This window comes from Dama dama, chromosome 31 (genome assembly GCF_033118175.1).
Source record: "Dama dama isolate Ldn47 chromosome 31, ASM3311817v1, whole genome shotgun sequence".
NCBI classification, from domain to species: Eukaryota; Metazoa; Chordata; class Mammalia; order Artiodactyla; family Cervidae; genus Dama; species Dama dama.
Window position 1 is genome coordinate 55702174 of NC_083711.1, and position 16398 is coordinate 55718571.

Here is a 16398-nt window from a genome sequence, read left to right on the forward strand (position 1 = left end):
GTAATTTAAGTTATTAATCAAGGTAGATCCATCTTCGCCCCCTTTTTGATTACAATATTGCAGACTTGCCACAATGACACCCTAAACTACAACGGAGATGATTTTTATCCTAAGCCCAGAGTCTTACTTCTTTACAGCTTTTGCCTTTTAAGCTAAAAATTCTCTCATTCTTGCTACAATGAATTTTTTGCTAAGCAATTAAAAACCAATTGTGTTTAAACCTTTTCAGAGAGTTGGTTTTGTGCTGTATAACTTAGGATTTGATTTCTAAAACCTTAAATTTAGCATCTCAAGGAAGAATGGTGTCTATGGCATGTTTGAAAAAAATGTTTTGAAATGAAGTGATGGGCATTTAAAAATAGAATTCAGAGAGTGCGCAGCTTCCCTCCCTTTTTTTTTTTTTTTTTGCTGGGGGAGAAGAATGAGACATCTGCATTACGCTGCCAGATCGCGACTGCTGGGATTCTGTTGAGCTTCAGAATGGATGGGTTTTTCAGAGACCACTCATAATTACAGCCTAGTTACCATGAACATGCAGGCACTTTCCAATCAGCATGCTCAAATTTCAAATGGTAATAACCACAACACCTGCTGAACACCTTGCTTCCTTCCCTGCTCCCACCCCTCACATCCTTGAACATTCTACCACATCACTAACCCTCACAGGCTCTGCCCCACGGTCAGAGCTTCATTCCTCACTAGTGTGCCCACCCCATGGCCACCCTCACAAATGCTTCTACTCAATTTCAGACTTGGAAAACGTTCGGAAACCAGAGGGACCAAGAGAATGTGGAACTCTGGGGGCTAGCAATTTTTTTCTTTCTAAGAAAAAATTCAAAATTTAAACAAGTAACCCGCAAATCAAACTCTGGAAAAATAAAGCAATCCCTCACTAGTTGCAGGAGTTGTTTTCTTGCACAGTATGGACATAAACCTCAGCGATGTTGCAGGTTTGGCTCCAGACCACTTCAATAAAGTGAATACCACAATAAAGTGATTCACACAACTGTTTTGGTTTCCCAGTGCACCTAAGAGGTATGTTTACAATACACTGTAGTCTGTTAAGTGTGCAACGGCATTATGTCTAAAAAATAATGTACATGCTTTAATTAAAAAAGATTTTATCACTAAAAATGCTGTCATCTGAGTCTTTAGCAAGTCACAGTGGTTAACATCAAGATTGTGGATAAAAGACAAAAGATCACTGATCACAAATTGCCATAACAAATATAATAATTATGGGAAAGTTTGAAACATTTCTAGAATTATCAAAATATGACACAGAGACTAAGTGAGAAAATACTGTTGGAAAAATAACACCAGCAGACTTGCTCGATGCAGGGTTGCCACAAATCTTTGATTTGTTTAAAAAAAAAAAATCAGTATCTGCAAAATGCAGTATCTGCAAAGCACAATCAAGTGAAGTATCAGAAGATGAGGTATACCTGTGTTACTGGTAAAACCATAATGCGTTAAGAGACTGGAGGAGGAAATCACAGCAAAAATGGCTTCAAAGTATATTTTTTAAACCTTGAAGTAGATAACTATTCTGAAAAACACCTGCTTCCACACAAGCCAATGCCATCACCACAAGCATTCATGATTGACAGGAAGCACCATTTTCTTAGAACCCTGGTTTCAGTGTTCATGAAATGCTGCCGCCGCATCACACTCTGGTTAGGCAGACACTGCAAAGTTTAGTCAATGGGCACACAGCATCTCTTTACAGCTTCTTCAAATGAGCAGTTATAGGCTTCAGCTACTTAGTGGGGGTCAGGACGCCGGAGCTCTTGGATTTCTTTCAAGGAAGGACTTGTGCTCAGCTGGGCAGCAAGCGGCTTTCCTGCTGTCAGCTCCCTCGGGCTCTGTCCTATGTGCGGAGCTACCGATCCTGGGGGTTGCCTCCTTCCCAGGGCAGCCTGCCTCCAGAGACCAAGTCCAGTAGGCCGCACTTCTCCACAGCTTCTCAGCAGGCTGGCCAAGGCTTTATCAGGCCTGACTCACAGCTCTAGTCCCCCCTCTGCCCAATACCGCTTTCTCCCCCTGTCTTTTCACCACGAACATCTTGCATCCCAAACTGTCTCAGTGTCAACTTCCAGAGAACACAATCTACAACATATATCTGTCTCATGTGCCTTCTCTCTTGTTCCTACCACGAGTCTCAGGAAAATGCTCATGTAGACCCAGCTTCTTGAGTTACCACCATCCTTAAGAGCAAACTTCTCAGGGTCTAGACTACGCTTTATTAAATGAAAGAAAGGAATACAAGTAGATTTCTCCCTGCATGATCCTACCTGGTACATAGAAGAGAACCCAATTATGGCTGAGAGAGTCTCTTCTCTATGAAGATTAAACTATACTTTCTCATAAAATTATAAATATAAAACAACATCCATTCACGTGTTTTCATTTAATATTATTCAATACTGAGCACGTTCTACACAGCAGGCACAGGTAGGTGAAAAAGCAGTTTGAGAAGTGTCTGCTCTAGAGGAGCTCGCGTTCCACTGGTTGAGACAGACAATAAACAAGTCAGACGAGTATAAGGCCAGAGCCCGTGAAGAACCACAAAGCTGGGGAGGAGACACAGAATGACTGGAGAAGCATCTAATGTTTCGAAACCACAGGTAGAGGGGTCTGCTGTAAGCCACACGCTGCTGGGCTGGCACGGTCACGTATACACTGAGGAAATCAATTTCCTAGATAGAATCCACCATTCTTGTTCTAGCGACGAATTCACCACGTCAACTTTGGTGACATAACATTTCTTCCGCACTGTGAGCACACCTGCTTCATGAAACATCAAGTCCTAAGCCTGTGTTCCTAACGACACAGCAGTTCTGTCAGGGAAAGGGTGGCCTGAGCCACTGCAGGCTACAGTCAGATACAGCTGTCTCCGGCAGATGGCTTTAGTGGGCAACATCATAAACTTGCCGGAGTTTTTAAATATGAAAGGGTTTTCTGCCTCATTAGTACTTCATGGCTGACCATCCACAAACACCTGGTGTTCAGACTTTTTCCTCTCGTGAAAAGGCAACCATACAGTCTTAGCTCAAAAAAGTCTAGGTTGTATATGAATAACTATTGACCAAAGGATCTAATACTTAGATCATTTATAAAGTCACTGGTAGAGCAAAAACCCATCCTTACAGAGTTTAATGGAGGTGAAAAATTGAAAGTAGGACCAACAGGGACTTAAGAATCATGCTAGAGGCAAGTTAAATTACTTTGCTCCTTCCGAGTACTCAAACTATGTAGTCTAGAGGGAATCACAGGTGGTCTGCACAGGCTTCTATTTGCACCATCAATATAAGAATGAATAGTACAAACAACAACTTCTTTATAAGAATAACTGTGTATGCAACTTAGTTTTGTTTTTTTCTTCACACTTTAGGACTCTGTCATCACATCTTCATCACAAGAACACCAAGCACCGAAGCATCCTTGCTTAAGTGAGGAATCTATGCCATTGAACTCTTTGTTATAAGGTAAAGGAGAAAAAGCAATAGACTTGGGAGTTTGAAGAAACTGAGCTAAAATTAAGGCACTGCAATTTATTTGCTTTTTAAAAGATTAAACTGTCTCAAGGTTAGAAATTTCATTTTTTGTATTTGTAAAACGGAGGTAACATCTTTTCAAATACCTTAAAAGGTCAGGAAAGGATGTATTTTAAAGTACTTTGAAAATTATAGTGATCGGCAAGTATATTGTTATAACTGAAGCTTGGCTGTATTTAAATGTTAACATATTATTTTGAAATAATTTTCAATTGAGCAACAAAATAATTATTTGTTCATTTAAGAAGCATTTAGTCAGTACCTTCTGTGTTACACTTGGAGAATATAAAAAATGATAGTTATTCCTGTTACCAAAGAGCTTATACAAGTCAGATTTAAGAGAAGGAATGTGGGGGGGAGGTGTGGTTTTGGTTTTTGCCAATAACTTGTAAGTACTTTCTATGTGCCAGACAGACATCATACAAATGCTTCATGTGCAGTAACTCTTTAAATCTTTAAAAAATCTTTGTTAAAGGTAATAGTTTTATTCTGATTTTATGGATGATGAAGATATGGCACCAGAAGATTGGAAGCCTACTCAAAGTCATATACCTAGTAAGTACTGAAAAGTCTCAAAGACAACTCACACAGTCAGGCAAGTTAGCCACATCATATTACATACACCTCAAGTTGGGCAGGAAACACACACATGTTGTTAATAATTGTTACAAATGCTAACAATACTGTGGCAGTGAATGATAAGTGAAGAGACCACCTTGGGGTGAGGTAGCCAAGGAAGTCTTCATGATGTGTACCCAAAACTGATCCAAACTGGTTTGCAGAATTAAGATGAGAAAAATTAAATAAAGGACAAATAAGATTTTGTTTCACATGTACTTTTTCAGCATGCAGTAAGTATCACTTTATTGAAATATAACATACATACAGGAAAATACAAAAATCCCAAGTGTACTTGGAAATTATTTCATCGAGTGGGTTCTCTTTTATAGACTGGGCTTATTTCCTAAATAAAATAAAGCAAAAACTGACCTGAAGCAACTGACCATCTAGTCATATACCAGTCTTAATATAATCCATTTTATTTTAAAGAATTACCTACAATTTAACTATTTTCCTATAATGAAGACCATGACAGGTCATTATAATGGAAAATAACTTGAAATTGATGCTGAGTTGATATTTCATGATATAGACCAGAGGCTGTTCCACTTGCCCCTCTGAGTTTTATATCTGTTATAACATTTTATGTATAAGAAAATAATTTCAAGAGCTACTTTTCAAATAATACACAGAACAATGGCCAACAATGATTTCTACTTGCTTCCATTCCCAGCAGAATACATGGACTGACTGCTTGTTGGTCCTGCATGTACCCCATGTAACTTACCAAGCGATAGGTCTGGGCCTTCAAAACATTGAGATCAATAAAGTTTTCTTCGTTGTCTGTCTCCTCTTCCTTAGGAAAATAAAAGAGTTTAAAAGTTAATAATTATAAAAGTTGTAATTAAAAAAAAAATTTCCAGATTTTTTTTTTTTACAGTAGGTCCTTGTTGGTTATATATTTTAAATATAGCAATGTGTGCATGTCAATTCCAAACACTTACGCTAAGCTCGAAAGGAAGACTAGCCAAGAAAGGACATTTAAAAGCCTAGTAGTGTGCATAAAGTAGGGCATTATGTTATCTGTTCTTGAGGTTTTGATGATGCCGTTTAAAAATAGGACCTGTTTTTTTTACAATCACCTAAGAAAAAAAAGAGCTGTGAAACTAGGGATAAATAAACATAAGGACAGAATAAGCAACAGTTAATGGAAATTTTGAGTAAGATGACTAAAATGGACAAAAATGAGAGGTTGATAGGTATGGAATACTCTCACCTACTCCAGGGACCAATCACAGTAACGTATATTTTTGACATCTCATCTCCAATATGCTTCGGTTTAAAGATATTAAATATTAATTCTATATAAGGATGTAAGATATTAACCTTGTACCTTAGATATTAACTATCTAATAAAAGGATAATTCAGGTAGATTCCAAGCTGGTCCTGATTCTGAGCCCAACTGATGTGGGGGACAGGGTCAGAAGTGATCCTTTGACAAGCAATCTCCTCCCCAATACACAGTAAGTACAGAGTTTGAGCAGGCTGTATAAGCAGGCAGGACAAAATGTTAAAATGTCTTTGTGGTGACACGTGACAGAGCAGGTGAAGCAATTTTAACAAGAACATCCAAAGCTTAAAGACATGATAATGAGGCCAATGGAGCTTGGTTCTAAAGTCTTGTACAGAAAAGCAAAAAAAAATAAGTGAGAGTTGCTTGGTGGACACTTTCACATGGAGAGCTGCACAAAAGCTGCAGTCGTAGACTGCAAAGATAACCCTTGTCTTTAAGCACTTAGAAGTATGTAAGACAGTGGTTCTTAAAATGTGGTTCTTAGATCAGCAGCATGAGTTATCACCTGGGAGCTTGGAACAATGTAATCATTGTCCCAGATCTACAAAGAAACTCCTAGGAGTGGGGCCACTAAGCTGAGACATTAGAACTATGTTAATCTTTGAGAAATTGGGAAGATTATAGTAAAATATGAAACAATATAAACACAGATAATGTACAATCAAATAACGTTCACGTTTTTAGGGATGGAGGCAGTGGGGCCTAGACGTGTAGACAAAAGTGATGTGTTTACATCTTAAATCCTAAGCATATATGCAGATGCACATCTTTGAGAAATAGCTCAGTCTATTCTGTGTTTGCACTGATGATGGTGTACTTAATGAGCAACTGAGAGCGATGCCAATGACTCAGTGCCGATGGGAGAAGAGACGAGTTTATAATGCTTTTATAATAACCTAATCGGTACTGTTTACATAGGTGATCAATAAGTTACTTGTTGAACCATGGTCGATTGAACACTATTAGGCAAAAAGCTTTAAGAGTAGGTGCTAGAAAAATAATTTAAGTTATTAAAAATTATTAAGAAAGCATTCAAAATGAATTTGAATACAAACAGACTCAAAAAATAGTTTTAAATTAAGAGGATTTTAATCTCAGTAATTTAAAAGGTACTCAACAATTTCCTGTCATTTCTTTGCCTAATATGTGTCTTAATTCTCTTACTGCCAATTCTAAGGATATGATTATATACTGTGAGGACATTCTGTGAGAATATTCTTTGAGAATATTCCGTGTCGTGATCCCAATCCTCCCTCCCTCCTCCTCCCATCCCTCTCTCTCACTTTCCAGTTATCAATGTGTCCTAACTTGATTTGACCAGTCTAAGATGGAAGCTTTTGAGTTTCTTGTTGATCACAGAAAAATCTTACTTTGTCAGAAACGATCTTTGCCATGTGTGAGCTATCCCACAAACTCTGGCAACAAAATGAAGTAATATCCCACCATCCACAGGCTTTTGGCACTGACCCAGCTCTCCTTACTAAGAGGAATGGGAGAGGTAAGAGGCCTACTTGGAATAATATAATAACAACAAGGAAGAAGGAAAAGGAAAAAAATTCAAGAGACATGACGTAAGGGAATGAAGAGCCTCAGACACAACCCTTTGAGGAAGGCTTCAGCTTGGTCTTATGACAGCAGAAGGTCTTTACTTCACAGTTGGTGAGAAATGTGTGAAGAGGATGCTTTCTAGTTTGTTTCTCTAATTTATATAAACAGCAATGCTGCTTTGAACTTTAAATGGTTCTCAGAAAAAAAAAAACAAAAAAACCTCTATTTTCTAAAAGTTACAAGCAATGTGCTGACCAATGATTTTTTTGTCAAATATTTAATGAACAGCTACTATGCACCAGGCATTGCATAATAAACTGGAGACAAAAAATGTGCAAAATTGGTTTACGCCCTCATGGAGTTTTCCTTCTGATTAGTTGGTTTTTGTCCTTTTTTCCCCTGACTAGCTGTTCTGAATTATAGGTCTTTGAAGCTAAATATTGATGCATTAGGACCAGGTATCTGTAGATAAACTATTTACTACTAATAATAAACAGTAACTAAGAAACAAGATGAGGAAATATCTGAGTAAAATAAGTAAATGAACAACAGGGACTATATGAGGACTTAAAATTTTCTGAGCCTGAATGGAAACATTTATTACACAAAGAATAAAAGTCTAAACTCCCTAAAATGACCAAAATGATCTGGACCTAGTCTTTCTTTCCAGTTAACCCTGGAGAAGGGAATGGCAACCCACTCCAGTATTCTTGCCTGGAGAAGTCCATGGGCAGAGGAGCCTGAAGGGCTATAGCCCATGGGGTCGCAAAGAGCCATACGAGACTGCGCAACTAACACACACAATCTTGAGTCACTCTCCTCCTCACTTAGGAGAGCTGGCCACAACGGTTTTCTCTCAGCTCCTTGATCGTGGTAAGCTCCCTCCTTCCTCTGAGTTTCTGTACATGCAGCTCCACCAGGGTCTTGCCCAGAGCTTGCTACATAACAGGTGCTCAATAATCACATGAATGACTACATTTTTACCTTAAATTTAAAAATTTATCACACTAAGAAAGATATCTTTTAAACTGATTGGTTTTACAATGGTCTATTTCTTTCTATAGATAGTAGTCATCTTTTTTAAAAAAATCAATTTATTTATTTTAACTGGAGGCTAATTACTATACAATACTTGGTGGTTTTTGCCATACATTGACATGAGTCAGCCATGGGTGTACATGTATCCCCCAACCCGAATCCCTCCCCCACCTCCCTCCCCACCCCATCCCTCTGGGTTGTCCCAGTGTACCAGCTTTGAGTGCCCTGTTTCATGCATCGAACTTGGACTGGTCCTCTGTTTCACATATGGTAAAATACATGTTTCAATGCTATTCTCTCAAACATCCCACCCTCGTCTTCTTCCATAGAGTCAAAAAGTCTGTTCTTTATATCTGTGTCTCTTCTCTTTTGCTGTCTCACATATAGGGTCATTCTTACCATCTTTCTAAATTCCATATATATGCATTAAGAAACTGTATTGGTATTTTTCTTTCTGACTAACTTCACTCTGTATCATAGGCTCCAGTTTCATCCACCTCATTAGAACTGATTCAAATGCATTCTTTCTAATAGCTGAGTAATATTCCATTGTGTTTATGTACCACAACTTTCTTATCCATTTGTCTGCCAATGGACATCTATGATGCTTCCATGTCCTATTTGTATGGAAATACAAAAAACCTCAAATAGCCAAAGCAATCTTGAGAAAGAAGAATGGAACTGGAGGGCTCAACCTGCCTGACTTCAGGCTATACTACAAAGCTATCGTCATCAAGACAGTATGGTACTGGCACAAAGACAGAAATATAGACAAAGGCAACAAAATAGAAAGCTCAGAGATAGATCCACACACCTATGGACACCTTATCTTTGGCAAAGGAGGCAAGGATATACAATAGAGAAAAGTCAATCCCATTAACAAGTGGTGCTGGGAAAACTCGTCAACCGCCTGTAAAAGAATGAAACTAGAACACTTTCTAACACCATACACAATAATAAACTAAAAATGGATTAAAGATCTAAATCTAAGACCAGAAACTATAAAACTCCTAGAGGAGAACATAGGCAAAACACTCTCCGACATAAATCACAGCAAGATCCTCTATGACCCATCTCCCAGAGTATTGGAAATAAAAGCAAAAATACACAAATGGGACCTAATTAAACTTAAAAGCTTTTGTGCAACAAAGGAAACTATAAGCAAGGTGAAAAGACGGTCTTCAGAATGGGAGAAAATAACAGCAAATGAAGCAACTGAAAAAGAATTAATCTCAAAAATATACAAGCAGCTCATGCAGCTCAATTCCAGAAAAATAAGTAACCCAATCAAACAATGGGCCAAAGAACTAAAGAGACATTTCTCCAAAGACATACAAATGGCTAACAAACATGAAAAGATGCTCAACATCACTCATTATCACAGAAATGTAAATCAAAACCACAATGAAGTACCATTTCACGCCAGTCAGAATGGCTGCTATCAAAAAGTCTACAAGCAATAAATGCTGGAGAGGGTGTGAAGAAAAGGGAACCCCCTTACACTGTTGGTGGGAATGCAAACTAATACAGCCGCTATGGCGAACAGTGTGGAGATTCCTTAAAAAACTGGAAATAGAACTGCCATCATAGACCTATTATGGCATAGACTGGTCTATGGCAGTCTATTGCTGCCATAGACCCAGCAATCCCACTGCTGGGCATACACGCTGAGGAAACCAGAATTGAAAGAGACACGTGCACCCCAATGTTCATCGCAGCACTGTTTACAATAGCAGTCATCTTTCTAACATATATGGTTTAAAATATTTATACTACTGATAAAATACACTAAAAACTTTAAATATAGAAAGCATAGAAGAGAAAACAATCATCCATGATCCTTCTACCCACATATAACTAATGTTAATATATTGGTGTTAACTGTTTTTCTGTGTATTTTACATAGTTGAGTTTGTGTATGTAATATGTTATCATCTCCATGTCACTAACATTTCTTTGTAAACATTTCTTTTAATGGCTATGTGACATTCTACTATATGGATATGTCTAATTTATTTGATGGTTATTTTCAGTATTCACTATAAAATAATGCAGTGATTAATATCTTTGCAGCCTATAGTAGCATAATAAATTACTTTTAAGTTAAAATACAAAATGTACATCTTATCTATTGATTAAAAAAAAATCACCTGAAAAATGTAATTGGTCTATGACAGTAAAATATACTGTAATATTTTCCTTCTCCACCATTTTCATTTTAAATCATATATACACTTTCTAAAATACCAGCGTCAACTCATCTCTGGTTCTGAGGAAGAACTCTTTTTCTCTACCATTCTCCTAGTCCAGTCCAGACATGATCATTTAATTTCACACTATAGATAGAATTTTAAGAATGAGGATATACCCAGAGGTTGACAAACAACTTAAATAATGTTGATATTTATAAGTATTTTTTAATGTTCCTGAAGGGTAGGGTAGTAGTCATCTTAATTTCAGAAGCATAAAGGAGTTCCTGAGAAATGAATGGTATTCCTAGGAAGCAGACTGTATTAATTCAAAAGTCTATGGCTGTCTTCTAAATTCTCTATTATTTATGGTCTATTTAAGATCACAAATGGTTAACAAACTGTTTACCTGTATAACTAGTGGTCGACTATTTTTTGTCTATATTTGAAGAACCTCTGCTAAACTCACACCACAATCATTAGGGAACATGAGAATTAATTTAACCAAAGGTTTAAATAACTGATATTTGGCACTGCATTCAACAGCTTTTTTTTTTTTTTTAATCTAGAAACAATGAAATAAACTACATTCCAGAAAATGGAAGTCTAGGGGAATTAAGAGAAGGGAAATGGATACAAAGGTGAAAATGGACAAAAAAGTTCAGCTATACACATACCACAAATTCTTCATCCACTTTATTTAATGTTAATTCTGCATCATCTTCTGCAACAGTTTCTTCTTCTAATTCTTCCACTGGGTATGCTGGTCTGAAATAATAAAGCTTGACATGAGATGAGAGTGAAAAACAGAACATTTCAGCATGGCAAAAGCTACATCGTGAGGATTAAGGATCCTCCCCACTCTATGCCAGTGCTGGTTCTTTTTTACCTGCCCCTCTCCCCTTAATCACTGTTAAATGTTTCATGTATCCTTCCTGAAACTCTCTATGTAAAGAAGCAAAAATGTGTAATTCTAAACTTAAAGATTTAAGTAATACACGAATGGGATGGTACCATGTGTACTATTAGCCAACCTACTTTCTTCACTTACTAACATACCATATGTAAGTACATATACAGTACATGAACAACATAGGTTTTAACTGTGTGGGTCTATTTGACATAATTTTTTTTCTGTCTATCGTAAATACTATTACATGATTCCTGGTAGGTTGAATCTACAGATATGGAACTGTGGATACGGAGGAATAGCTTATAAGGAAGCCCTGCCCACTCCAGGATTCTTGCCTGGAAAATCCAAAGGACAGAGGAGACTGGTGAGCTCAGTCCACGGGGTCGCAAAGACACAGCTGAGCGCCTGAGTACGAGCTCAAGCATGCTGAGTTACACGTGGGTTTTCCACACCCTTAACCCCTGCACTGGTCAAAGGTCAGCTGTGCATCTCTCCCGTCCCTCCTCATCCCTCTCTCTCTCTTGCCCTCATGCGAGCTCTCTCTTAACACACCTGCGCTCTATTCCATCAAGCAGCAGTACCATAGCAATGTAACTAGCAACCTGTGGATGAACATTGAGATTAATTTTAGTTTCCTTACTAGACAATACTACAAAGATCATCCTTATACATCAAGTATAAAGGCTGGGCCAACAACTGTGTATATTTTATTATTTTGTTCAATTTTACTAAAAACAACTTCTAAAATGTCACCCTAATTTAAACTCCCAACAGCAGTGACGGCTCTTCCATACATTTGCCAATATGGTAAACAAACTTCAATTTTTGACAATCATCTAAGGGAAAAAAATCCCACCCTTGTTTTAATTGCATTTCTTTCACATGAGAGTGGTTGAATGCCTTTTCATGTTTTAACTGGTTATGTGGTTTTCAGAGAAATGCCTATCAATGCCCTCTGCTTTTGTGTATATTAAGAAAATTAATACTTTGCCTAAACCTGTTAAGATATTTTTCTTAGCTTATTACCTAAATATTAGCTATTCAGGACTGTTATAATTATTATTACATAGACTTTGCAACGTTTTCTTGCATGAATCCTACTTTTCACACCATATATCTAACATCCCTTCACGGATCACAGTTTTGCTGTGACAAAGGGGCTTGCAAAGAAGCTATGAATCATGCCGTGCAGGGCCACCCAAGATGGACAGGTCATAATGGAGAGTTCTGAGAAGACATGGTACACTGGAGGAGGAAATGACAAACCACTCCAGTATTCTTGCCTTGAGACCCCATGAACAGTGTGAAAAGGCGCAAAGATAGGACATTGGGAGATAAACGCCCCAGGTGAGAAGGTATCCATTATGCTACTGGAGAAGAAAGGAGGGCAATTACTATTAGTGCCAAAAAGAGGGAAGTGGCTGGGCCAAAGCAAAAATGATGCATAGCTGTGGATATGTCTGGTGGTAAAAGTAAAGTCTGATGCTGTAAAGAACAACACTGATAGGAACCTGGAATGTTTGTCTCACGAAGCATGGTAAATTGGGCTTGGTCAACTTACCATCTTGTGAGGTCAAGTAGGAGATGGCAAGACTGAACATCTACATCTCAGGAATCAGGAATGGACAGGAATAGGTGACTTTAATATACAGGATCACTGTATCTACCACTGTGTGCAATAATTCCTTAGAAGAAATGGAGTAGCCCTTCTAGTCAACAAGAGTTCAAAATGCAACACTTCAGTACAAACTCAAGAACAACAAATGTTATAGATTTATTTTCAAGGCAAGTCATTCAACATCACAGTAATCCAAGTCTATGCCCCAACCACTGATGCTGAAGAAGCTGAAGTTGACCTGCTCTATGAAGACCTACAACACCTTCTGGAACACCAAAAAAAGATGTCTTATTCATCATAGGGGATTGGAATGCAAAATTAGGAAGTTAAGACATACCCAGAATAACAGGCAAGTATGGCCTTGGAGTTCAAAATGAAGCAGAACAAAGGCTAACAGAGTTTTGTCAAGAGAGTGCTGGTCATAGCAAACACCCTTTTTCAACAATATAACAGATGACTCGGGCTGTTCTTTGCAACCAAAAATGGAGGAGCTCTATACAGTCAGCAAAAACAAGACCAGGGGCTGACTGTGGCTCAGATCGTGAGCTCCTTACTGCAAAAGTCAGACTTAAATAGAAGAAAGTAGGGAAAACCACTAGGCCATTCAGGTATGACCTAAATCAAATCCCTTATGTCTGTACAGCAGAGGTGATAAATAGATTCAAGGGATTAGATCTGATATACAGAGTGCCTGAAGAACTATGGATGGAAATTTGTGACATTGTGCAGGAGGCATTGACCAAAACCACCCCAAAGAAAAAGAAAAGAAAAAAAGCAAAGTGGTTGAGGAGGCTTTACAAATAGCTGAGGAAAGAAGAGAAGTGAAAGCAAGGAAGAAAGGGAAAGATATACCCAACAGAGTATATTTTTGAATGCAGAGTTCCAGAGAGTATCAGTGAGAAATAAGAAGTCCTTCTTAAGTGAACAATGAAAAGAAAGAGGGGAAAACAACAGAATGGGTAAGACTAGAGATCTCTTCAGGAAAGCTGGAGATATCAAGAAAACAAATCATACAAGGATGGAGCAATAAAAGACAGAAAAGTTAAGGACCTAACAAAAGCAGAAGATACTAAGAAGAGATGGTAGAAGTACACAGAAGAACTATACAAAAAAGCTTTTAATGATCCAGGTAACCATGGATGGTGTGGTCACTCACGTAGAGCCACAAATCCTGAGTGTGAAGTCAAGTGACTCTTAGAAAGCATTATTATTAACAAAGCTGGTGGAGATGACAGAATTCCTGTTAGCTACTTAAAATCCTAAAACATGATGCTGTTACAGTGCTGCACTCTACATGTCAACAAATTTGGAAAACTCAGCAATGGGCACAGGACTGGAAAAGGTCAGTTTTCACTCCAATCCCTAAGAAGGGCAGTGCTGTACAACTACGGTACAACTGCGCTCATTTCACATGTACGTGATCAAACTACCACACAACTGCTCTCGTTTCACATGCTAGAAAGAGAATGCTCAAAATATTTCAACCTAGGCTTTAGCAATATGTGAATCAAAAACTTACAGATGAATATGCTAGGTTTCAAAGAGGCAGAGGAATGAGAGATAATTGCCAACATTCGCTAGAAAATGGAGAATGGAGAAAGCAAAGGAGTTCCAGAAAAATATCTGCTTCTGATTATTTAATTTATATGCAGAGTTTGGTTCAGTTCAGTCACTCAGTTGTGTCAGGCTCTTTGCGACCCCAGGGACGGCAGCAGGCCAAGCTTCCCTGTGCATCACCAACTCCTGGAGCTTGCTCAAACTCATGTCCACCAAGGCGGTGATGCCATCCAACCATCTCATCCTGCTGGCACCTTCTTCTCTCACCTTCAATCTTTTCCGGCATCAGGGTCTTTCTAATGAGTAAGTTCTTCACATCTGGTGGCCAAAGTATTGAAGCTTCAGCTTCAGCTTCAGTCCTCCCAATGAATATTCAGGACTGATTTCCTTTAGGATTGACTGGTTGGACCTCCTTGCAGTCCAAGGGACTCTCAAGAGTCTTCTCCAACAACACAGTTCAAAAGCATCAATTCTTCTGTGCTCAGCTTTCTTTATAGTCCAACTCTCACATCCATACTTGCCTACTAGAAAAACCATAGTTTTGACTATGACTAGACAGACCTTTGTTGGCAAAGTAATGTCTCCACTTTTTAATATGCTGAGTAGGTTGGTCATAGCTTTTCTTCCAAGGAGCAAGTGCCTTTCAATTGCATGGTTGCATTCACCATCTGCAGTGATTTTGGAGCCCCCCAAAATAAAGTCTGACACTGTTTCCACTCTTTCTCCATCTATTTGCCATGAAGTGATGGGACCAGATGCCATGATCTTAGTTTTCTGAATGTTGAGTTTTAAGCCAACTTTTTCACTCTCCTCTTTCACTTTCATCAGGAGGCTCTTTAGTTCTTCTTCCCTTTCTACCATAAGGGTGGTGTCATCTGCATATCTGAAGTTATTGATATTTCTCCTGTCAATCTTGATTCCAGCTTGTGCTTCATCCAGCCCAGCATTTTGCATGATGTACTCTGCATATAAGTTAAAAAAGCAAGGTGATAATAAACAGCCTTGACATACTTCTTTCCCAATTTGGAACCAGTCTATTGTTCCATGTCCAGTTCTCACTGTTGCTTCTTGACCTGCATACAGGTTTCACAAGAGGCAGGTAAGGTGGTCTGGTAAAGAGATGGTATATCCCATCTCTTTAAGAATTTTCCAGTTTGTTGTGATCCACACAGTCAAAGGCTTTGGCAGAGTCAATAAAGCAGATGTTTTTCTGGAACTCTCTTGCTTTTTTGATGATCCAACAGATGTTGGCAATCTGATCTGTGGTTCCTCTGCCTTTTCTAAATCTAGTTTGAACATCTGGAAGTTCTCGGTTCACCTACTGTTGAAGCCTGGCTTGGAGGATTTTGAGCATTATTTTGTTAGTGTGTGAGATGAATGCAAATGTGCGGTAGTTTTAGCATTCTTTGGCATTGCCTTTCTTTGGGATTGGAATGAAAACTGACCTTTTCCAGCAGTGTGGCCACTGCTGAATTTTCCAAATTTGCTGGCATATTGGGTGCAGCACTTTCATAGCATCATCATTTAGGATTTGAAATAGCTCAACTGGAATTCCATCACCTCCACTAGCTTTGTTCATAGTGATGCTTCCTAAGGCCCCCTTGACTTCACATTCCAGGATGTCTGGGTCCAGGTGAGTGATCATGCCATCGTGGTTATCTGAGTTATCAAGATCTTTTTTGTACAGTTCTTCTGTGTACTCTTGCCACCTCTTCTTAATAGCTTCTGCTTCTGTTAGGTCCACACCATTTGTGCCTATCTTGCATGAAATGTTCCCTTGGTATCTCTAATTTTCTTAAAGAGATCTCTAGTCCTTCCCATTCTATTGCTTTCCTCTATTTCTTTGCATTGATCACTGAAGATCACTTTCTTATCTCTCCTTGCTATTCTTTGGAAATCTGCATTCAAATGGGAATATCTTTCCTTTTCTCCTTTGTTTTTTGCTCCTCTTCTTTTCAGAGCTATTTCTAAGGCCTCCTCAGACAGACATTTTGCTTTTTTGATTTCTTTTTCTTGGGGATGGTCTTGATCCCTGTCTCCTGTACAATGTCACGAACCTCCA

At 38.4% G+C, this 16398-nt stretch overlaps 1 protein-coding gene across 1 annotated transcript in view; it reads right to left on the reverse strand.

Moving 5' to 3' along the window:
* IFT57 (intraflagellar transport 57) overlaps nt 1–16398 on the reverse strand; it is a 72652-nt gene that overhangs the window by 45107 nt on the left and 11147 nt on the right. The window contains exons 4-5 of the mRNA XM_061133975.1: nt 10926–11016; nt 4906–4974 (exon numbers count right to left, since the gene is read on the reverse strand). Coding sequence (XP_060989958.1) covers nt 4906–4974; nt 10926–11016 — 160 coding nt within the window. The remainder of the gene's footprint in view (nt 1–4905; nt 4975–10925; nt 11017–16398) is intronic.